The sequence below is a fragment of the Psittacula echo genome, assembly GCF_963264785.1.
Source record: "Psittacula echo genome assembly, chromosome: 3".
Taxonomy (NCBI): Eukaryota; Metazoa; Chordata; class Aves; order Psittaciformes; family Psittacidae; genus Psittacula; species Psittacula echo.
In genome coordinates, this window is record NC_137736.1 from 57,097,621 (window position 1) to 57,122,655 (window position 25,035).

Sequence of the window (25,035 nt, forward strand, 5' to 3'; positions counted from 1 at the left end):
TCCACATTTTCTTGGGAAAGGATGAACTACAGATGCTCTTATGCACCTAGAGAATATAAGGAATTTACAAAGCCAGATGTTAACACATTGATAAAATATAGTGCAAACATGAAGTCTTCCCAAGGGAGGAATGCTCAGGAAACTAGAAGTATAAGAGATATGGTGAGGATAAAATAATGTATACATGTAATACCATACTCAAGTTGAACCAGGTCATTATTCAGCTGCGCAAAGGGTGCCTATTAGGGCATTGAGAAAGATACACTGAAGTAATGTTTAACATCTGAGAAGCAGGGTCACACAGAGTTTAACATGGACTGGAGCCCGGGAAGAAGCATCTCTAATTGAAATACCTAGAAGTATTGCAGTGAATTTCAGAACAAAAACATTTTTTTTTACTAAATCTGCTATCTCTGATCAGAGGCTGGGAAAGAAAAAAACAAACATGCCACGGTATCCTGGAGAAGAAATAAGAATAGGAAAGGCCTGGGAGGATTAATTCATACTGCTTACTTGCAAGTCTTTGCAGCATATCCAGCCTGCACATAGGGGCTTCCATGGGCATCTACTCTAGTTGACTCTCTTAAAATACACAGATCCCAACTCTTGATACACTGACTACAGATCCCAACGCTTGATACACTGACTCTCTTTGAAACTTGCAGAACTGCATAAAACTCACTTCAAAAGTAGATCAGGTACCATGGGTGAAATCTTGATACACTGTCCTTAAAATCAGGAGAAGCACTGGCAGCTACCAGCGAGAGACACAACAGCTTAACTCCCTTCTTTTCCTTCCACAATGAGCAAAACTATTGAAGTATTACCATAAAGCACAACCCCCCACCTGCAAACGAGAGAGCTGATTATCACTGAAGAGTAACTTTAATTCATCTGTGGAAAAAAATGCAAAGCAGAATCTCATCTAAGAATGGCTAGTTGTCTTTAAACTCTCTCATGACTAAAACTGTTTCTGATACTATTCGAAATAGAAGCAAAGAGTGCTCAGAGCTTCAAAAGATGGTCTTTAACACTTGAATCCAATTCTTTAGCACCTGTTGGAGCAGCTATCAAAAGATGTCCTCAGGTCATCGCACAGCCCTTCCATTTAATCTCCAGAACCCTTAAAAAAAAAAAAAAAAAAGCGCCTGAAGTGGTTTTCATGGAGGAACTTCAGGAAAAACGGGTGGGGGAAGGGGGGAGGGAGGGATTAAGGACTCCTCTCGTTAAAAGATCAGCACATTCAGACAAAAAACCAGTACTTCCACAATCGTGAGGCATTTACTTTCTATAGAGCAAAATGTGCCAGCTTCACTTCCCAGGATCTGACAAGTTCAAAGTTTTGTGCTTAGGGAGATCTTTGACTTATCTTTCTCCTTCGAAGATAGTAATGCAGAATGGAGAGCACTGCCAGCAGCTTTCAAACGCTATCGGTACTATGGCTCTGTACCTTAGACTCACGCAGCTAAGTACCTAACGAAAAAAAGAATCAAAGAATGCATCTTATGCCTGTATTAGCGAGGGAACCAATTTTGTACCTTGCCTAAAAGAGCTGGAGAGTTAGCTGCTTCTGTGGTGACATGCATGCAGTTTAGGGGAAGATCCCACCTACAGTACCCAGCATCCATGTAAGGTGGGGGAAGTAAGGCTGCTTCTCCACTGCCCAGAAATCACAAGTCAATGTCTGCTCCACCCTTCCCCACCACTCCAAAAGTTTCCGGTTTTTTAATTTTGAGACACAAAAGTTCCATGGCTCAAACAGCCAGAAAATTTTCTTCATAGTGAAAAAGTGCTTGTAAGTTTTCTTCACTATGACCAGGATAAAAGGTACCTAAAATGAAAGTGGAGATTCTCACATGACTGTATGAGCTGGGACTTCATCACCACAATACTTGTGATAAAATGAAGTTGGTAAAGCAAAAAGATACACATTATTGGCGTGCAGACACAGAGTCCTTTGAGCTGCCAGTACTGCAGGGGTGCCTAACCTTAAATTTAGCCTCATCATGTGGGTAGAATCTGTAGTAGCACATTGCTTTTAGCCTTCACAGTTTGGGAATGTCAGAAACTCACTCACTGAAACACTGTCCAAGAGCCTCTTAACCTCACCATCATTTCCTGCATATCAACTTTACCTGATCCTTTAAGGGCAAACTTTTTATAGCGGATTTAACAGAAGGATGTGAGGAAAATTCACATGTATTTGGAAGACCTCTTAGACCTCTGACAACACTGGCAAGTTTAAAGCTTTGTCTAACTGGAAAGAGGATGACTCGTACTTGACAGATGCTGGTCACATTGCTTAACACATTCTGGGACAGTACTCAGATACTCTAGACATGACATTGTACATAGCTGGGGATTATCACTAGCTGCAGAAAAAGTAAAGGAATGAGCAGTTGCACATTTTTCTTTGCGTACTCAGAAAACTTCAGAGCATTTTCAAAAGCTCCTCTCACTTCCCCCTCCTTTTCTTCTCTCTTACTCAGAACCAGCGATGACTACATATGCACCAGGAAGACTGCATGACCACAAATATTAACAGCAACAGCTTTATGGCAACCAGGCATTCTGGAGAGATGAAAGCAGTAAAAAGCATTTTTCTATCAAACTGGACACCAAGACATTAATGTCTGGCCTGTTGAGAGACTGTGACTCCCAACCACACAGTAACAAATCCAGTACATCCTGCTTTTACCAGATTGGATGCTTGTAAGGTTTTCCCCACACATAGGTGTCTGTGTTGAGAGACAGTTTTAAGAAAAGCTTCCAGGCTGGCAATACAGCAAGTTGTTGTTATTTTCCAGAAACGGCTATCCTCAGCAAATTGCTATAATTTATACTGCAAGCTTCACAGGCCCAGGGAATGGGATGGACCACTGCAGAGCCTCCATCCAGCATATACTGCAGCAAGAAAGCAGTCCTACAGCATGCAGCTTAATGAAGTGCTGCAGCCTGCTTGCATTATCTCACTCAGATCCATCCCTACTAGAGATACTACTTATGAGCATCACTCACAGCTTTTAGTACTGGTAGACTAGGATGTACACGTTTTAGGTCAAGTTTAAACATGCCTTGGAAGAGCTGTTCCTGTAAACCTCCAAAGACCTTTGTCATCCTTATGAATGCAGAAGGCTTATTCATTACTTAAAAAAGAAATGGCACAAAGGTCCCAAGGAATCAACAAGGAAGTTGATTGCAAAAATCCTACTGTTTAGAAGCTACTTATGTAGGCACCGGGGCTGCTACTAGGTCTTGAAAGTGTCATTTCAAAGCAGCTTTTATTAAATCTTTAGGCAAAAAGCCTGGGGAATCGATACCTTCTAGACTGTATTATCAGCAATGCTCATTTCAATACGTACAGAAAGCTGACTGCTGCATGAATAAACCCTAAACATTCAGAAGCCAACATTTAAGAGAGGATATTGTGCAACAGAGTTCTTGCTCACACTTAAGTCAGTAAAACTCATTTTTTGCCCCAATTAGTCAGAATGACAGAAGCACATATTTTGTAATAAAAAGTTTCCGGCTGCTTTTTGGAATGAAAAAAATATCTGTCCCAATTATGTAAGTGCAGCCCGGCATGTGGCTTACTTTTAAATCCATGCATTTTATGCATGACTATGAAGTACGATACAAGAAAGTGGGTGTCTTCCTAGCATTTGGAACACAGATATAAAGCTTCTGCATCTTAGTATTTAAGGATGTAATTGGTAAAAATTGTGAAAAAACTTAAAGCAGCTTTGCTATTACTTACACACTACGTAAAATCCCTGATTATTAGGCAACTCAGATCCAGTTGGGGTATCAGATTATTTTTAAACTGTAAAATTGATCAATAACAGTTAAGTTTAAACCAAAAACTTTGATTCTTTAAAGCTTCACAATTTAACTCAAGATACTAAAAAAAATTATATTGACACAGTACTTCATATTCTTAGCAAACATTTACACTTCATGCAAGTTCATGACGTGAACTTCTGCAGTGAAGGACTTGGGGGTGTTGGTCAGTGAGAAACTTAACATGAGCCGGCAGTGTGTGCTTGCAGCCCAGAAAGCCAACCGTATCCTGGGGCTGCATCAAAAGGAACATGACCAGCAGGTCAAAGGAGGTGATCCTGCTCCTCGACTATGCTCTTGAGAGACCCCATTTGGAGTGTTGTGTGCAGTTCTGGTGTCCTCAACATAAAAAGGACATGGAACTGTTGCAACAAGTCCAGAGGAGGGCCACGAGGATGATCAGGGGACTGGAGCACCTCCCGTATGAAGACAGCCTGAGAAAGTTGGGGCTGTTCAGCCTGGAGAAGAGAAGGCTGCGTGGAGACCTCAGAGCAGCCTTCCAGTATCTGGAGGGGGCCTATGAGGATGCTGGGGAGGGACTATTCATTAAGGACTGTAGTGATAGGACAAGGGGTAATGGGTTCAAACTTAAACAGGGGAGATTTAGGTTAGATATAAAGAAGTTCTTTACTGTGAGGGTGGTGAGGCACTGGAACAGGTTGCCCAGAGAACCCATGGCTGCCCACTCCTGGTAGTGTTCAAGGCTAAGTTGGACATGGCTTTGAGCAACCTGGTCTAGCAGAAGGTGTCTCTCCCCATAACAGAGGGGGTAGAACTGGGTCTTAAGGCCCCTTCTAGTCCAAACTATTCAATGGTTCTATGATAAAATTGCCCTAGACCACCTCTAGACAGAAGATTCTTATTTCTGACCAGTTTAAAGCTGAGTTTGGGAATGTATTTAATGCTTACCTGTTTTCAGGACTTTTTACCTGTTTTCAGATGCTAAATGGGATTTACAAAGAAACTGCGTTCTAAACGAATAGTTCTACCAGTATAACCACCACAATCTCTTTTTGCTGTGAGCACATCACTCACATGCATGCAATACCCAAAGAGGTAAGCACGATTAAAAGCACAAGACTTTTACGAGTTAAAAAACAAACCAAAAAGAAACAACTCCATGCACACACAGATCAGGCAGAAGCACTTTAACAGTCTCCATCCAGGAATCTCTCTACTTGACTCTCTACAACTTGCTATCTGAATCCCTTCTTCCATATTTTATTAGGAAAAACTGCAGTGTAAAGGTAATCACATGCTCAGTGATGTTGGGGAAAAATCCCTGCTGTCAAGAATTCACCTTTTTTGGAGGATGGCTGACTGCAGAGTTAATGCTTATTTTCAATTAGCTGTATCTATTTAAAGTCCCCAGTTAAACACAGATTTCAGTTTTTATACTTAATATAATGTAATTATGGTTTGCAATATTTTTTAACTTTAAGAAGTCTTCCAGAATCCAGAGTTTAGATGTACAATGTTTATTATGAATCACATTCACAGTGCAATACAAATTACATAAAAAGCTATACAACAGACATACAAAGACTACATGGAGCACGTATCATTCTGTAATGCATACAATACCTGATGCTTAAGCTAGAAGTGTTACACCCGTTAGCAAGAAACTGAAATCAAAAGATAAATAATTGGATTAAGAAAGTCCTTCATTATTTAGGGTTTTTTTATTAAAAACTCCTCAGATTGGTAAGCAGGCTATCAAGGTAAAAAAAAGTTAAAAAAGGAGTATCCTGCTCTTTCCTAGCTTTTAAAGTTTTCCACTGATTCTAGCCTAGATTAATCTTTAACTAATCATCCTGCCCCTCAGCCAAAGTAGTCACAAAAATCAATTCGGCATTTTGTTTCCAGAGCAGGTTGATGATACAAAAAATAAACTGTGAACATACATATAACCATGTGTCAGCATATAAGTTTGGAAGTATTATATGTACAAATGTAGAGACCAAGATGGTCCAATATGCACTGCTTAGACAACTTACACAATGATAGTTCTGAAGTACATGACACAATGTTTTGTCCATACAAAAAAAAAAAAAAACAAAAACATTTACTGTATGTGTCTAGATTAATTCCAGCAAGTGTTTGTTGAGTTGTGCTAGTACTTTAGAGACTGATCTAAGATTTTTACATATTTACACAGCCTCTCCTCACACATACATAAAGAAAATTAAATCCTGGCTGGCTAAGAGCAAGTAAGTGGTAATTTCTGCTACCAGTCAAATTCTGGTGGCTGTTTGATTTCATTTTGCTTTGTCAAATAAAAGCATCTCCCAGAAGTGAGCATCTTTCTTATCTTCAGAATACCAATGGTTTATCGACTTCAGGAGATATTCTTCCTTATTTCATCTATGATAACATGAACAAGAGGTCCCAAGGACATACTCTTGATATATAGTTTAAACTAATGGCAAGCATTTGCCTAGTAGCAGTAATATAACAGCTGAAAACATTTCCTGGGCATGACAATCACAGATTTCAGGAGAACACACTTTTTCATGTGCTAATTCTAAAAAATTAAGAGAGACGTGCTTTTAGCCACGCATTTCTGGAGCTTGAGCACAAACCAATGAGTCAAAACTCATTTTCAGTTAAGATGCACAAGATCTTCCCTTGTGACAGATGACCATAACAAGGAAATTATTGCTTTAGCACCTCAACACAGCCCCAGTCCATTCAATGGATTGTAAAGGCTGCATAAACTGGCAAACTACTGTTTTAATTAAGAAATTCCGTTTTGTGTGTCTGCACATGCAAACTGTTCAAGTATTACGGAGGGCTTGTAAACCTTGACATAAACTTTAAGTACATGTAGAAAAAAGAAAGTAAGGATGTAATGTACAAAAATAAATCAATCATGTATTTAATAATCATATAGATTTGCATTCTAATATGTACTACACAGCAATAAGCATCCTTACAGAACAAATGCATCTCCTAAAATGCTAGTAGCACTTCTCGGGTCTGTTTTAAGAATCAACACAAAATAAACCCTACAGCAGTATGCAGTACTTTGCAGCCAAATTTTCAGTATTACTACCGAGTGTAACACCCTTCCTCTGGGAGTCTAGCAAAGAAAAGTTGTTTTAATGCCATCAGACCCCTTCTCTGACTCTTGGTTGCTATATGGCCTTTCTAGCAAACAACAGCACCAGAAATTTAATGCTCCAAGTCTCAGGGAACCTCATGTGTATACCATACATGGCTTAGGAACACCAGAGGCAGTTGTATCACCCGAGTCCCTGAGTGGACCTTACAGCATCTTCAGCGGAGCACTCATGCTCAGAATTCATCTCAAAGCAGAAGAGCCTGCCAAGTGCTCACTTACCACAACACTGTTATGATAGCTCTCGGCATAAATACTGCTGCAAACTACTCAAAAAAGATGATGAAGCAGAATACGCCAGATGTACATTTTATAAGTCACACACTGCTTCTGAAAGCATGCTACAAGGAGAATTCATTTCAGACTAGGCATTCAGAAAAAGTCAACGACTACAGCTTCCTCCCTGGCCCCCAGTGAAGACAAATTTGCATGTGGGAGCTTTGAGCAGTGAGTTTCACATAAATGCACTTTCTAAACAACGTGTCTGTGTTAAAGGTAACAATTACTACTGCATCAAATTTGTATGAGCACTGCACTTTTCAAATGTGTATTACCATTAGATGTTGATAAGGAGTATTCAAGTGTCAACAGAAGTTTAGAAATCACTGTAAAAAGTTAGTAGAAAACCTCCATTGTTTCTGGAGTTGAAATGTAAGTTTCAAACACAACACACATTGGAAGCTATGCCATTTACAGGTTCAGGTAATGCAGTATGAAAACCACCAATAGCTTTATAAAAGGGTATATAAGAAATACAAAACCAAATGACAAAACTTCTCAGATACTACTGCAACATTCAAGCCAAGTGACATCCAAGTGCTGAGACAAACCGTACGTGAACACCTTCATGTTAAACTTCACATTCCCATCTGCATGTCAGCAAAGTTGTAGAAATTGTCTACATCTTGAGATGCTGATGCCTTGCTCTCTGATACAAAAACCTGTTTTATTAAACAAGGAAATAGTTACACATCACTAATAAACACATTCAAGTAGTTGCTCATTTGGAGCCAGTAATTGTTATTTTTATATTTGCATTTCTCAAGAGGCTGGGTTCCACTGTGTGATAGAATAGTGTTAGAATTCTCTCAACCCTCATGCAAACTCTGTTACCGTCACCTGTTCCTACTGGCATGCTAGCTGCAGTTTCCCTAGCCTTCCAATGATGAGAATTAGAAAATTCAGGCTTGATTATTCAGGGGCCACAGCTTCAGATAGTGCCTATTTAGATGTAATTTGCTCGGTAAAGTCAAATTCTGTCTAGGAGAGAGCAGGGAAAAACAAACATACAAAACCTTTAGACTACCATTAAGCTTTCCTTTAACAAAAAGAGTTTGCAATAGACTCCCTTGCACTCTATTCCCCTCAAAAACTTGGCTGCTTCTTTATCAGATGATGACTTGTTTTTATATAACTTCAGTTACATTTGGATTTTGCAAAATTGATCAAAACATGTGAAAGTCCAAGCTCCATGACAGTCATCTTTGAAAGCTTTCAGTGTTATCAACTGCATATGCCTTAGGCAATGCCCAAATAGTTCAGTGTAACAGACAGTGTTGTGGCTGTTCCTCAATCTGTACATGCAAGTGACAGCCTCAATCAAAAACTGGAGTTCTTACTATCTTATATTTTCTATACCTCAAGAGAAAATCATCACTATCTGAGCACACTAGTGTTGGCACAGCCAAGTGAGCTATTCCAAAATGCTCTGGGACTGCAGGAATTTTATCTAAAGGTCATTCCAGATGACTCTGCTACAGCAGTGACCACTTCTCTGCTTCAGCTCAGAACACCATGTGACTGTAAATGATGACAATTTCTGGAACTTGTTTATACTTAAATTGTGTTTTAAGATGAATATCCTGTTGCCCAGTAAATTTCTAACTGAAACAAACAAACAAACAAACAAACAAAAAAAAAAAAAAAAAAGAGAGCACCACAAACCAAGTAGTTTCCTAGACTGTTGCTTGAATTCATGGTAGACTTCTATTTGAAGGGACTTGAAAATACCTACTAATTATTTGGCAGTTGTTTGGTGTGACAGCAATCAGTACCATAGTCACAACAGTTAAATACCTTGTGTCAGCACCCCTCAGTACCAGGATATTGTGATTTACATTTTGCAGAGTGTTTTATGAATAATTGACGAGATGGAGGAACAATATGAGAAAGCATGCCAAAAAAGTCACACTAGAAAGAATGTCAGAGGTAAAGAGTGCAGAAGCACCCAGTCCACATAAATAGGAAGTCTACTTAAGTGCAGAGCATAGAGTTCTCCTTGTAACACGTTGTTTCTACCAAACAGCTCAAAAAACTGTGGTGGTAGTATTGCTGAAGAACTTTTCTACCCTTAGTAGAGTACCTAAAGTTGGATTTATTTCAGAAACAAAAACCTGGTGAAATTAAGGTTATTAACAGATGAATTAATAATTTTTAACTGTGTTTTTCAAATGCAAATGTAGCCACCTGCTTAAAACCAGATTAAGCTCCTGCAAAGTCTTACAGGATACATGTCTTCCTAAGAGCTTTTGTTGTTGTTTCTTGATCAAGGATACCTGTAATTCTTTCTGAGTGCTACAACAACTCTCAAACACGATAAGGGCAGCCAAGAATGAAGTGAAACCATTTTACAGAGCATTCCTGAACCTTCTGGTAGCAATAAGTCTGAAGTTTCTTAATCCTTAAATTGTTTCTAGATTGTGCCCCAAAGAAGAAATGCATTTTTTAAGAAATGTATACTCATAATATTCCATTATCTAGGGATCCATGCACAAATCTAGTTTTTATCAGAAGCTTTGGAGTTACATTTTATCTAAAGAAAGATACATACTTCTCAGGAAGACTAAAGTTCTGCTTCTTAATTCAGTGCAGCAAGTATTTTATAAGTGAGGCAGATTTTACTATGTAACCAGGCTGTAAACAGAAGTTTTAAACCCAGATGCAGTAAGTAATTTCATACTTGAAACCAAACCCAAACACTACCAATCACCTCCAAGAACAATGCTTACTTCACAGCATGAAGCCTACAGGCTGAGGTTTCTGGTTTTCAGATGAGGACATAGTGTTGTTATAAACAGTCTTTCCAATAAGGAAAATACAAAATTTTATTTGTTGTAATAATCAATATCACTTCAGTCTTTAAGTAGAGAAAAAGATCAAAAAGAACCAGTGAGTTACCTACTCAGTATCAGCTTTGTTCTGTATGGAAAAAAACCCCAATGCTAACCACACAAGAAAAACCCCAGCACTGTAAGCTCTTGTTTTAGAGAGGCCATTTTATGGTAAAATTTGTAGTGGTAACTTTTGGGTCAGAAGAATTGCCCAGAATGTAGTTCCAGGATTCTCCAGACTGACAGCCAAATCAAGGCCTGCTACACATCAGGTTTTTGCTGGTGCAACAGCAAACATGAAAAAAGTGAAAGCATTGGCTGCATTTGAGATGACTTATTATAAGATAACTCCTTTTCCAGAAACTGAGCTGTCTAGTTCCTAGTAAGTCTTTCAAAGGAACCAAAAGACAGCAAGTTGCTGTATGGACATTATGTCTCAAAGACATTCTAGTCTTCTTTGAACAGCTGCTTGAAAGCAAAGGGTTTGTCACTTTCTTGTTACCAGGAGTGCTCTAATAATTTCCAGAAACTTTCTCAAAACCATTGCCATTCAGAGAAATGGGGACAGCAAGCAAAGAGGAGGTGTGGTGTCTTTGAAGGAAGGCACTCTGCAATATCCTACACTGCAAAAGCAAACATTGAAAAACAATGAAATCCCATCATATTATCTTTGTCAGGATTTAATAGACTAGAACATCACAAAGCAGACTTCAACATAAGACCTGGAGCAGGGCTTTTCCCTACTATATTTATAGAACTTGTTTTCACTATTATGTGAAATAACAGTTTGAAGTGGAAATCTTCTGTTCTTCAATTGATATGATGGGGATTTAGTACTCTCTTTCAAGGGCAATTTTTCTTGTCTCTGACAATCAACTTGAGTTTGGAGTACAAAAAAAACCACAAAACCCAACAAAAAAATAGGATATTCAGGTTTTACTATTCAGAAACCTAAAAAGACCATGCAGTATGTCAGCACTATGGCTTTTCCATGAAGTACCCCAGACATTCTGTCACATTTTTTGCCAATAAAGCAATATAACAGCTTACCTTGGTCCCACTGAAAACATCATTCACAATGCTTTGACATCCTTCCACAGCACCGTCTCCATTAAACTCCAAAGCAACCACTGGACCTAGAAGATAGTTTCATCTAGAATCAATACTACTTTTAAGCTTGGCATTGAAACAGTAGATTTTTCAACCTGGAGGGAATTGTGAAGCTTGCAAGAGATATTTTATGGCTTTTGCTTGAGCAGCCATAATGCAAGATAAAGAATTAAAAACACTTAACCATAGCTTCAAAGTACAGTGTTATCTGAGAACAAAATATCTGCAATTCCATGCTCATTTTTGCAGAGATTCTGGCAGAATTCCAGTTTTACTTCTTGAACAGCAGCAATGGCACAAAACCACTAAGGAGTGCAGGGCATCATGGAAGTGAGTCAGATTATACTGCTCAAGTAGTGAGCCATTTCACTGACATCTGGAGTAGGACTGAGTCATTCAGGCATTTTTGCCTCAGTCCCAAGATAGCAAACTGCCTGATTTTTAGAATTGTTCTCACCCACTATTTGCAGATCCCCTTTCTCTGGTTTCATTTTGAACACGTTATTTCTTCCCACACGGGTGCAAAATAGCCTTTAAACTAGACTGACATCTGATAAGTACAATAACTTCTGGCCTGTTCTTGCAATGAGCATCATAGGCCTCTTATGTTACTATGAAAAACCTGAACGTTGCTACTAAGTTTGGGAGCTTATATTGAGCTTTAGCATATAACAGATGGCAAGATGTCAGTACTTCTGCAGGAAGAGACAAAAACAATTACAGTCAGATCAATAAAAAGGCTTCTGAAATATTCTGACAGTACACCAGTTAAACCAGGAATTTAACACTTGCCTGCTTTACACATATCTATACCTATTTGCTTGAATATGTATACGGAAAAACTCAACATCTGGGTATTGAGCAGCAATGGTGAGAAGTTAGAAATAGTCTAAAAGGGTGAGCTTTGACCACCACCGACAGATCTGCTTGTCACTGCTCCTGAGCTATACAGTTGCACCACTAGAGGGGGGGCACAGCCACAAATTACACATAGAATAGCTCGTTTCTGATGCCTTCAGGAGTTTTGCCTAGTTTAGGACCTCACTGAGGCTTCCAAAACTCATCTCAACTGGCTTTACACTATGCCATTTGTCCTGGGTTCAGCAGTAGCAGTCACTTTTTCTCCTTCTTAGTAGCTGGTGCAGCGCTGTGGTTTTGACTTTTGACCTGGGAATAATACTGATAAAGCTGATGTTTTCAGTTGCTGGTCAGGATGTGTACCCTGACCAAGGACTTTGTGAGTCTCATGCTCTGCCAGGGAGGAGGGGAAGCCGGGAGGAAGCAGGGACAGGACACCTGACCCAAACTAGCCAAAGAGGTATTCCATACCAGAGCACGTCATGCCGGGGGATGTAACTGGGAGTTACCTGGAAGGGCACTCTGCTCAATCGGGCTCGTTTTCGGCGGGTTTTCGGTATCGTATTCTCTTCCCTTGTTATTTCTCTTATCATTATCATTATTGGTGGCAGCAGTAGTGATTTGTGTTATACCTTAGTTACTGGACTGTTTTTACCTCAATCCGTGGGAGTTACATTCTTTTGATTCTCCTCCCCATCCCTCCGGGGAGGGGGGTGGGGGAGCAGAAACTGTGTGGCTGACTTGCTGACTAGCTTAAATCGCTACACCCTTGAAACACAAATTTGTCCTTCATTCCTCTTTCTTCTCCAGAACTCTCTAGTGACAGCTAGATACCTGTATAAAGGGAAAGCAAACAACACAAACTCACCTTTTTCAAGGAGTGAAATGAATTCTGATGCACACTGCTGGAAAACTCTGTGAGCATCCTCTGCCTTCATAGAAACTTCTTTAGTCTGTACCAGCTGAAAGCCTTTACCAATCATCTGTTAACAGAGAAAGAATTCATGTTAAAAATACTTTTAAGGCAGAGAGTTCAGCTCAAATATCCAGATTACACTGGAATAGACCTATTTTCCCCACACACACATCAAGCCACAGAGCAAAGGGTCCGTTTTTTGGTTTTTTCAAAAACCATTGCTTTTTCTAGATTTCTGTTTATTTTCATTCCATTCATCCATATTTTCTCCTCTGGCCTAGTGCACCTAGAGGAGTAAATGCAAATGGTTTTGTTTTATATGATGGCTCAGGGTTGTGTTTTTTGCCTCACAATCTCTCACAAGTTGAAACTAGCGGAAGTTAAAAGCATTCAGCATGTGGAGTCAAGCAGTTAGTTCTCATGAGCCTGCAATAGTTCAGTCAAGCGTTAGCTCAAACTCTCATCTATCCATTGCTGCAGTTTTCCATTTTGGAAAAATAGTTACAAACTTTGGAACACATGCAGCTTTTTACTTCAAATCTGATACAAAACTAAAAGCATGTGGAGAAGGAGCAACTGTATTTGTACTTCCACAGCATCCACTAACCTACAGAGCTGCAAGATTTCCACAGAATTTCACTAACTAGGCTTTTAGTGTTGTCTTAACTCTAATTTCTAAAGAACTACTAACACAAAACACATCTATTATCCTCTTTACTACAGCTATTCCTTCTCCAGATACCCATAAGTATCATTATCTCCCTTCACTCAAGTAGCTGTTAGTAACTCAGTTCCATAAAAAAACAAATGAGCAGTGGGGGGAAGGAGAAGCATGGAAACACCCCACAGCTTTCCTTCCCTGAAGTTAAAACACAAGGGAAGGAACTCCATTGGTTGTTTTGTTGATCATACAGCACTGGGATCAGCAGCTTTTGCAGATACCTCTTCTGTCAGAAGCTGTAGCTCATGGTTGCTGGCTCTGCTCTGTCATCCCCAGCACTCCAGGGTGCTAAAAGCAGCCAGCCACTCCCAGCTTTTAGCCCTAGGAAAGCCCCAAATTTTGCCAAGCTTGGAGCTGCTGCCTCAAAGTTAAAAAAAAAAAGGAAGAGACAGCACCAGCTATTTAAGTAACGGAAGACAGCTGATCAGCTGTGACAAACACTCACTGCCTCTTCCAGAGAAAAATTCCAATACTGGGTGGCAGGGGGAATACAATTTAACATGTTGGGGTTTTTTTTTTAAGTCCCTGTTAGTACTGGTGAAACTTTCAGGCCAGGCTGTTTCATTAGCTGCGACTTGCAGGGCAGTAAGCTAACAAGTTAATTGGCTCTTTGCCTTTCACAGGCATTGCTTATCACTCACTACACTTGGCCAAGTTTGTCAAATCAACTAAGCATTTTCTTCAGAACACAGCTTTAGTGTGTGCCATAACAGAAAAGTACACTGGAACTATTACATGATGGATGTGCTAGTCCCAGAATGTCAGATATAAAACAACAGTCCAGTGTCTTACCTTGCTTTAAGGTTTTAAACAGTGCAGTTGACCAGTATGGTTAGTAGACAAGCAGGGCCTCTGTGTTCTCCCTTCAGGAAGCACCAGAGGCTGTCCAGAGGCAAGTTCAGTTAGAAATTCAAACAGCTGAATGAAGACAAAGGTTGCTCACCTCATCAATTAACTTCCTGGCATTTGCAGTTGTGTAGTCACCAGCGAAAAACACGGCCAAACAGGATTCATCGCTGTTTTTCTGTCTCTGCCCTCGAGTTACTGGTATTATGCTCCTTGTAGCATCGGTAGAAATTCTGACAGCTTTCAGCTCCTCAGAGCTGGGCAGAGGAACATAATCTTGGACTACAGCATTCTCAGGCAAAAGGCCCCAGTTATTTTCTCCTGACACAGGGGTAAAGTCATGGATGTTGCTCCATGTGTTATTGAAGATACTCAGTCCAGCATCTTTAAATTGTAAAGCAAGCTCAGGATAATAGTACTGGAAACATCCAAATTTCATACCAGTAGAGGACTCGATAATGGGCTGGGTGGCACAGCACAAGAATACCTCCAGCTTTCTGCAGTCCCGAGTGCGAAACTGTTGACAGGCCACTATACATTTACAATCTTTGCAGTCACGGAAAAACACACTGCCTTTTATTGGTCCTAAAAAGATTTGGCAGTTTACACAATCATCAATAGTGATTGTAGCAGAATTGTCAAATATGTAGATCTTACAGTTCTCACAATCCTGAATGATGAATTGTTGCCCTGCTACTTTTCCAGGCAGCCGGCCCACAGTTTCATCTTTAAGTCCAGAAAATGTGTAATCTTTGGGGTCAATCTGAAGAAGGAAGAAAAAAAAAAAAAACATGAAAGCTTCCCCATACAGAGAATATTATAATGCTAAATGCTTGTATTATTGGAGGTAGCACTGAATTGTACAGGATAACCTGCCAGAAAACTCTTTGAAGAGTGATGAAAGATTAGAAGGAGATCTTTTATGTAAACTACTGGAATGCACAACAAAGAATTGCAACTATACTTCTGAGATGCTCCAGGAAGAAACCCAGCTAACTCAGTTTGTCCACTAACACACAGGGGAGGCAGGGGCAGCTAGTTTTCTCTGTGGCCTCTAAACCGCTTCAATGTAGGTATTAAGATAATAACTGTAATAAATGAAATGGCCAACAAACTTGCAGATTCATACAGATACACAGTATTCCCTTTTCAAGTAGCTTTCTTGGTGATATTTTACCACATCTCAAGATGTTGCAAGGAAACCCTGCTGCTTTCAAGCAGTATCTTCTTTATTATTTTTGCAAACTACAAAGACCTCACTTTTCTGTGCCACAGCATTATCTTGTGCTAACAACTAAAAGATTCCTGAGCTAACAACACCTACGTGATTGGTTTAGCTATGACCAACAGGCAAATATTGGCAGTGGTGGTGCAGGTGCATGTTTAGAGACCTCTACTCCTCCATGCTCCACCATCCCACTGCCAAGGAGAGACACTTGAGAAAGGCTGTGGCTTTCTCTTTTGGGGAGCAGGGACTGAAGAGCTACATGGTGCCCAGGATGATTTGCAATACAGGTGGACAGCATGAATAATACAACCCGTGTTTTCATAACACCAAAGGAATCTGAGCAAGTTCATTTCTAGATAGACCTAAGTCTCAAGACAACTATAATTCCCAGAGCAAATTCTACTCTGCCCTCTTGTGAAAGCTTATTAAAATAGCACTTAGAAGTATACAAGTACCTGAACTAGTTTAGCACAAAACCAATTCACAAACCTGCTTTTGATTTTCTGCCTGAGGGCCCTAAAGTTTGCTGCACAATAATCAGTGTTAATGTATTACAAAAGTTTCTGTATAGCCAAACTTGTAAAAAACTCCTCCTTCCCAGCATTTAAAATATTTGCATGAGATTTTGAGACCAAAAAAAGGCATGAACCAGGATGGACTAGTGCCAGACATCCACTAAACCAGCTCAGCCTGTGTAGCTTTAGTCCAGAACAGCTAATGGAAGCTAAAATACTAGCTCCACCAACTTCTAAAATGTACTCCTTTATATACAACATACCTGACATCCAGACAAGAAAGTAAGTTTGCAGCTGATGAATCTTCCAAATAAAATGCAAATTCAGACAATGAAGATGGCTTCCTAGAAATCTCTCCTCAATCATACTTAATACCACTAGAACACATCCAGGAAAGTTGGAAGAATTTCAAGCAAAATTATGAGGCTCAAATGATAAGGTATGCATCACGGAGACAGCCACATAGTACAGATAGTAGGATAGCCATGTAGCAGGATTCAAACCCTCTAAGGTCTTAAGTCTCATGAAATGTTTTACATTTGATTCATATATAAGATATTTGTATTAGTTTTGTCCCATCCCTGGCAGTGTTCAAGGCCAGGTTGGATGGGGCTTTGAGCAACCAGGTCTAGTGGAAGGTGTTCCTGCCCACGGCAGGGGGTTAGGAATTAGATGAGCTTCAAGGTCCTTTCCAGCCCAAACCATTCTGTGATTCTATGAAGTATGAACATGCAGAAGTGTCTAGGCCTGGGAATGCACTTTTCTTGCTTCTTTTCTTTCTGTTAATTCCCCTACTGACAAAAATAGCACATAAAGCCTCTTAAGTCTGTGTGCCTACCCTATAGCTGCAGCTTTTAGTGTCACTGGGTCAGCAGCTGACTCTTGGACGTCATCAGCTGTATATAAGCCCAGAGCTGAACCACCATCTGTTGTGATTAGAACAGACAGGGAATTACTTTTTTGAGAACAATATTTAAAAGAGAAGACCTTTCTGTAAGTGGTTTAGAAAGATTCTGCAAATTCTTGTTTGCTTAGCTAGCTAGACTGAGATGACTAAGGGAGAACCATAATCCATTAAGTACAGCAGTAACTTCTCATATTTGTGGTAGCATATCATTGCTGACTGAAACTCCTTTTCTGATGGACCCAGTGAAAAAGTCTTGTTAAGACATGAAGCCATACCAGAAAGAGTTCAAGAAGCTGTTGGGATCCTTGGCCATTAAAAACTGTGAAGGTCTAGTACTTTTGAGTCATCTTCCAAATGGGAGCTCTCTAGCCTTAGTGCCAGAAACTGCATAATGGTGGTTGAAGAAATGTACGTTACCTACAGCCTTCATGTCTGGCCTCCGACCTTCTTGCAAGACAAGTGTTTTCAGGAAGGAAAGCTGCTTAATGCACCTTGTACTTGTTGCAGCAAAGCTTCCTAGAGTTTAAAGCAATCATAACAAATTTTTATTTGTCTTCACTTCTCTCCCTTCTTTGTTCTTTAAAATCCCTGCTCCTTACAATTAGTCCTTCAGCCTTTCATAACACATTTATCAGTGTCATTGCTGATAACCAAGATGAGACTTGAATACTTCTGTCAAGGAGGAGGAATATTGTGCAAGCAGAGATTACTTTTTGTCATCATATCTGATTAGTTTAGGGCCCTCTGGAGTAATTCTTGAACCTGCACATAGCACTTCTGTTAGAAGGTTTCAACTCTTGAACTATGCCCATATCTATTAATGCATAACTCATATCTACTCTAAAAACTCTTTAAATTCAGCTGAAAACATTGAAAGTTGCCTCTAAATACTGTCATAATTTGGACTTATACCAGCCTGAGGAAAAGACATAGGAATATATTGAAGGATGGAGAGTAAAGCAACTGTGTGGGTGGGATGGGTTGATTTGGACAAAGTTCTTTGAAGCTTTATCCAAACGCAAAGGATAAATAGATGAGTTATCAAACAGTAGATTTTTGCTGACCTGACACATGCTTATGATTTTACAGCATTAGTTGCCCAGATGAATGGACAGAGAAACCTATGTAGCCCTGACTGTGGTTATGAGAGGCTGCAGAGGTTACTTTCTTCTGCTGGTGTTGGTCTTTCCAGCCTGCTTTTTTGGTATGTTGCAAAGACAGAGCTTAAGAAGCAGTTAGTGCGGACTGTCAGGGGAAGGAAGGTGGACACAGTGATTTAATACTAACCTGCTGATGATAGTACAGACTTCAGAGATGGTGAGCATGAACCAAAAAGGCAAACGGCATCCTGGCTTGCATTGGAAATAGCATAGCCAGCAGGACTAGGGAAGCGATCATCCCCCTGTAGTCAGCAAACTCCTTAGCATGGTGAACAAACTGAGATGTAAGAGTTGTGTCAAGGCAGGACCCAGCTCATGTCAGGGAAATAAAATTGAGCTCCTGATTCTGACAATAAGCTGATTTATTTTTCTTACCATTAAACTCAACTACTACTCTCTCAAGCGCTCACATCTGAAACTGCTTGTAAGCTGTGGTTAGCTGACTAACCAGTGTTTTTCACCTAGGCCTAAATAAAATTGCAAGGTGGATGGGAAGTTTCAAACATCTCTATAAAGGCCACTGTATAGGACAAGCTACTGCTGCTTCAGAGGCATTTTAGAGCAGAGGAGTTTAGAATGACATGCTTAAGTGTCAAATTTAAAAAAATCTGTAAGTTCTGGTACCTCTGAACTTCTTCTTCTGAAGAGAAGTAACTGTTCCTGTACTCTGTTTTGAATGAAGTAAATAAACCTCTCTCCCCCAACATACAGGAACATACATGGGCAGGGATGCTTCACACTAGATCATGTTGCCCAAGGCTCTGTCAGCTTGGCTTTGAACACTGCCAAGATGGAGCATTTACCACTTCTTTGGATAACCTGTTCCAGTGCCTCATCACCCTCATAGTAACAAGTTTCTTCTTTATATCTAACCTAAATCTCTCCTGTTAAAGTTTGAACCCATTGGCCCTTGTCCTGTCACTACAGTCCCTGATGAAGAGTCCCTCCCCAACATCCTTGTAGGCCCCCTTCAGATACTGGAAGGCTGCTCTGAGGTCTCCACGCAGCCTTCTCTTCTCCAGGCTGAACAGCCCCAACTTTCTCAGCCTGTCTTCATACGGGAGGTGCTCCAGTCCCCTGATCATCCTCGTGGCCCTCCTCTGGACTTGTTCCAACAGTTCCATGTCCTTTTTATGTTGAGGACACCAGAACTGCACACAATACTCCAAGTGAGGTCTCACGAGAGCAGAGTAGAGGGGCAGGATCACCTCCTTCGACCTGCTGGTCACACTCCTCTTGATGCAGCCCAGGATACGGTTGGCTTTCTGGGCTGCGAGCGCACACTGAAGCCAGCTCATGTTCATTTTCTCATCGACCAACACCCCCAAGTCCTTCTCTGCAGGGCTGCTCTGAATCTCTTCTCTGCCCAACCTGTAGCTGTGCCTGGGATTGCTCCAACCCAAGTGTAGGACCTTGTACTTGGCTTGGTTGAACTTGATGACGTTGGCACTGGCCAACCTCTCAAGCGAGTCAAAGACCCTCTGGATGATCTCTTGCAATACTTGTGTGGGTTTGGTGCCCTTAAGTACTGAGTTGCAACATTCTCTGGAGACTGTTGAAGTTACTCACCTCTCGCAGATTTCTGTATTCTTATGCAACAAGAAAAGGTGGAAAGAGGGACAGCATGTGCAAGTTCCAGTCACTATCACACAGATTTTAATCTTGGAGCATCTCCTGCACACCTTGACTTCAAACGTGGCCAATACAACAGTCTGAATGCACATTTCATTCTACTCTTTGTAATCTTCCCTCTCTTCCAGAGTACCTGCAATAGCATAAACTGGTTGTACTCATACTTTTCCAAGCAGCAAACCATTGCCAAATACAGCAAATAGAAGAGGAAGAAGAAAGGAAGCTACCGCATATCTGTATCTGACTTCATGGGAAATATTGCTTAATATGAACCTGTTGACCTATCTCAGTTGATAGTCTACATTTTGAGAAACACAGCAGCAGTTCTGGTGCACTGTGAAGCATAAGGGAGATGCTCTGGATTTAAGGACAAAATAGTCGTATAGTTACAGGGGAAAAAAAAAAAAAAAGTGATTTTATTTATATTCCAAAACAAGACACAAAGCAGCTACCTAAATGAGATCTAGGTAGTTCACGATGCCCACATCAGCTCAGACTATTTTAGCACAGTCCTCAAACATAAGGTTAATAACAAAAGACCATGGTTTATATAGAAAGTTAAACCTCTGAGGTTTTAAAACTGCTTAAATGCAGCCACCACAAGCAGCAATGATAGCTGCGTGTTTCCTATCAACTAAAGCAGTCAAGTTGCAAGTCAACTGACAAAAAACAAAACCTTACTTGTTCCTTCTAAAACAAAAAAACAACTGGGAAGGAAAGTCCCTCTAAGCTTTAAATGCCACTGCAATCCTGATTCTATTTCTTTGAACATGAGACAACAGCAAAAAAGACCATGAAGCTTTTTGTGTTTCTTCTCGTGCAGAAAAGGTCATAGCACGTGGGTATATCTGCCATAACAAAACATGAACCCCCAGTTCCCATCTCTATGTACCCATATTCAGTTACTGCTGTAGTCATCACTCTGGTCACACATGTAAACAACATTTGTCACACAGAAGGTAGTCAGGTAGGAAAAGAAAAAGGAGTCCAGGAGCAGAAGTAAAATCTTACATTCCAGGTGAAAACCTAGCTGAAGGCTGAGGAGGGCTAAGCACCACCAAGTTCCTCTCTCACACTTGGTCAGAAGGAGACTCTCACAACAGCCTAATGACATCAACACATAAGAAGTCCCCAAAATGCAATGCAGTAATAACAAACTCTAATAACTGTGCTGTACACAGTCTCCTGGACTAAGAATCCCAGAGAAACTGAATATTCATCCTTTTCCCTTCTGTTTGAGATAGTCTGATCCTTTGGTTCTTCTACTGCACCACAGGTAAACTTTACTCAGTTCTCTGAACCCAAGGGTCAGCAAGCATTACAGAGATCCCAACAGACTTGCACTGCAACCTTAATTTGATTAATTTTTGTATACTTTAAAAACACATGCTTCTGTCCTCACTTAAATGAGGTCATGTAGTAATCTGAAAAGGCCATTCAAATTCATATACTTGCCTTTATTTCAACTATCAGCACCTTATAATATTTTCTATTTAAAGTTTTCTACCACATGGTCCATTTTCAGGACTATTATACAAGAGTTATGTGTCAAGGTCCTTCTGGACAATCTCTAATACTTGCATGGGTTTGGTGCCCTTAAGTACTAAGTTGCAACATTCTCTGGAGACTGTTTGACTATATATGGATACATAGTCACATACACATACGTAAGACTATACATTACATTATACATAATATGACTAGGATAACATCATATTACTCTTTGGCTAGGTCTACGCTAGCAAACAGTACCAATATTAATAACCTTTTGCCAGCAGAACATGATTAAAATAGACTACAGTAGCAAAGCTACTTCAGAAGCAGAAGAAATAGTTTCACTGGAGGAACTACTCAGGTTCAGAGCTTTTTCCAGCACAGCTGTCAGCTAGCAGTCTCACTACAGCGAGAGTGTCAGCAGGTCACTAGTTTACAAGAAGACAGCTGGAATGTCTGAGTAGCAAGACTTACCCACTGGTTAAGAATGTACAGAGGGTAGCTTAGAATAACAGCAGGCGGTTGCCAGATCGGTTTGAAGGACTGCACTATATAACCAGAACTGCATCACTGGGTAGGAGAGCCTAAAATGAGAAACCCACTTCCAGCCCTAACGGTGCATCAATACATTATTAAAAGTATCAGAGACAATACTTAAAGCTAGCACATTAACACTGTCATAGTATCACTTAATACAAACTGGGATCAACATGTTTAGCACACTAAGTGCTCAGCATTCCTTTACCCAAGACCAAGTGCATCAGAACTGCTTTTCTGGTTTAATGTTCTAAGCATATGCCCCAAAGCCCAGTGCAAGATACAGCTGAAAAGAGCAAAAGAAAATGGGCTTAAAACAGCCGTTCTTAAGCTGTAGAGTACTAAAATCAAGCAGCTAATTTGTCAACCTCCCCAGTTCAGTAGCATAGCCGAGGCTCACAGATTCTTCTGGTTTCTAAGAGTCTTTTACAGAAAAGGAGGAAGTTGTTGTACATGCATTATATTACATGCTTTGCTTCCCACCCACCCCACCCCCCCCGAAATGGATTATTGGTGCTTCAATAGCCTCATCTGTTAGCTTGAACCTACTTCTAGCACATTAACAATGGTCACCTCCTTAGCAACAAGGCTGGCTGTTCTCTAAATCAAGTGTTTCTATGCCCTGACTTTCCTCCTAGTTTCAGAAGTTAGCACCATATAAGAAGATTGGGTTGAAAGTCTCATATCTGTCAAGCTTTAGCTGACAAATTTGCTCTAAAATAAAAAAAATAATATTTCAAATGCTCATTTAGCAAATTACTTCTGCACAGGACTAAGATTTCTTCTTCTGCTCTAAGACAGGGTTTCAATACAGCCCTCTCCTTGTGAAAAGCCTCCATAGAAGTAACAGGTTGCCATGCTTCTCCTCTCTATCCAGAGCTGCACTGCAAATATCCACTAGCAAGTCAAAGCAACAAGCCCAACACAGACCAATCATCTTTATCCTCAAGGAACCAATTCCCCAGGGTCACGTGCATGCTCTCTAGCTCTCTCAATCTCAGTTTGTCTTAATCTACTTGGAAGACTTAAGGGACACCCTAGAGCCATGTTTAAAAAACCAAACAAGCTAAGCATTCAAATAAGTTAATGCATTTTGTTTTCTATACTTGAAAATGAGGCCTAAAGGTTTGAGGATTTTGTTTGTTAAAACAGCATCAATTGAGTTTACAGCTGTTTTCCCCTTCCTGCCACCTCAAAGGCAGGTGGAGAGGAAGGGAGACCTAGCAGTGCTATAATGTCATATGAGGAAGTGAAACTTGAAATTGGGGTGGTAAAAAATGCATTTAATTCAGCACTTCAGTGCTTTCCTGCTTGAATCTTCCTGCTGCCTTCAACAGGTCAGGAAACAGCATGGGGGTGGACTTGTCTTCATCTGTCACTTCAGGGGCTGATAGGGTAATTCTAGTTTCAATTGCTTTCAAAAACAAATATACACCCAAAAATACCCCAAAACCACAACCTAAACAAAAAGATCCCAACAACCCAAGCAGGAAGAATAAACATTACTGACAACCAGGGCACAAGTTCTATACCTCCACTGAAGCACCAGGAGCGGGCACTTCACCTCAGGCCGGCAAAGACCGCTACTGCCCGACAGACACAGGCCCACCATCCGCAGCGCCTGTCCCAGCTCAAGCTGACGGCCACCACCGTGGTGTGTGTCCCACCCCGGGGCAGCAGCCGCCGACACCGCCGCGGTCAGCTCAGCCGGACCGGGACCGCCGCGCGCACAGGCGAGCCACAGGAGCCAGCGCACCGCCCTCTCCGCTTGCGCAACCGGAGGTAAAATCCTTAGGCTAAATACTTTTTAATTTCTTCACAAACGCACTTAACTGCGCGGACCGAGCCGTAACAGCAGTACCGGGGGGAAGGGAACTTCCTAACCGCCTCCTCCTTCCCGCCCTGTGTCCAGCGGTCACCCCCCGGAGCCGGGGCCCTGACACGGCTCCAGCCCCACACCTTCGCTACCCCAGCCGGCAGAACGGGGCGAAGGCGCTGCCCGACAACCCGGCAGCCGATACCCCCGCCCAGGGCTGGAACAACAGCCGGCGCGATACCTTGGCTCGCTGGTCCCAGCTGTACTGCGGCGCCTTCTCTCCAGCCGCCTCGTCTTGGCCGGCTCCCCCCGGCGCCTCTTGCTGCTGCTTCTGCTGCTGGCCTTCCTGGGCCGGCTTGCCACGGCGGGAGAAGCAGCAACCCATGACGGCGACGGCACCGGCACCGCCACCACCCGGCCGGCCTGCGGGGAGAGGCTGGGAGCTGGGAAGCCCGCGCCAGCGCAGCGCCTCGCTGCCCCGCCCCGCTCGCTTCCGGTTTCTCGCCGTCTCCCGTAGCGACAGCAACACTTCCACTCCCCTCCCCGGCTCGTCCCGCCCTGCCCCAAGCGACACCAGGCGGGCCGCGACCGTGTCTGACAGGAGGAAGGTAGCTTAGTGCTGAGGGGCCCGCCGGAAACGGGGGTCTTCAGTGACTGCTTTCCCGCTCTCCCGCAGCGGTGAGGGTGTCCTCACACCCGTCCCGCGGGAGCGGCCCCGAGCTGCCCCGGCACCGGGTCGGAGGGGTCGGTAACAGCTCATGAACCACTAGCCCTAATGGGTGAAACGGCTGCGCCTGTGGGAGTCCGTGTGCCAGCTGAGGCCGTGCGCGGGTTCCTCTGTGGACGTCACAGAACCATTGAACGGTTTGGGTTGGAAGGGATCTTAAAGATCATCTAGTTCCAACCAGAAGCAAAATGTCAGGTGCAGCATGTAAATACAAACCAACCACCCCATCAAGTCATCTTCTGCAGCTGCAACCCATCCAGTATGCAGGTGTCTCACCCTCTGGATGTGTTACACGGGGTTATAGCTGCCTTGCTCATGCTTCCGAGGGGACTGCACCAGAAGATTCAGCTTCCCTGGCTTCTTGTGAGTGTCTCGGAGCACCAGCAGCAAGTGGCAGCATGAGAATCCACAGTGTCCTACAGCTCTGCACCTTTCTTTGCAAGTAGTTGGGCCTTCTTTGTTTGGGGTTAATCTTTCCCCAAATTAAACAAAAAAAA

General features: G+C 41.7%; 1 protein-coding gene across 1 annotated transcript; it reads right to left on the reverse strand.

Annotated features, from left to right (window-relative positions):
• Positions 1-5,637: 5,637 nt before the first annotated feature.
• Positions 5,638-24,196, reverse strand: RP2 (RP2 activator of ARL3 GTPase; the record flags this gene model as incomplete). The annotated part of the gene is made up of 5 exons (XM_080612756.1): positions 5,638-7,902; positions 11,122-11,207; positions 12,908-13,022; positions 14,620-15,285; positions 24,053-24,196. 5 exons carry the CDS (start codon positions 24,194-24,196, stop codon positions 7,819-7,821), a joined length of 1,095 nt encoding a protein of 364 aa, XP_080468882.1. The 3' UTR covers positions 5,638-7,818.
• Positions 24,197-25,035: the final 839 nt, after the last annotated feature.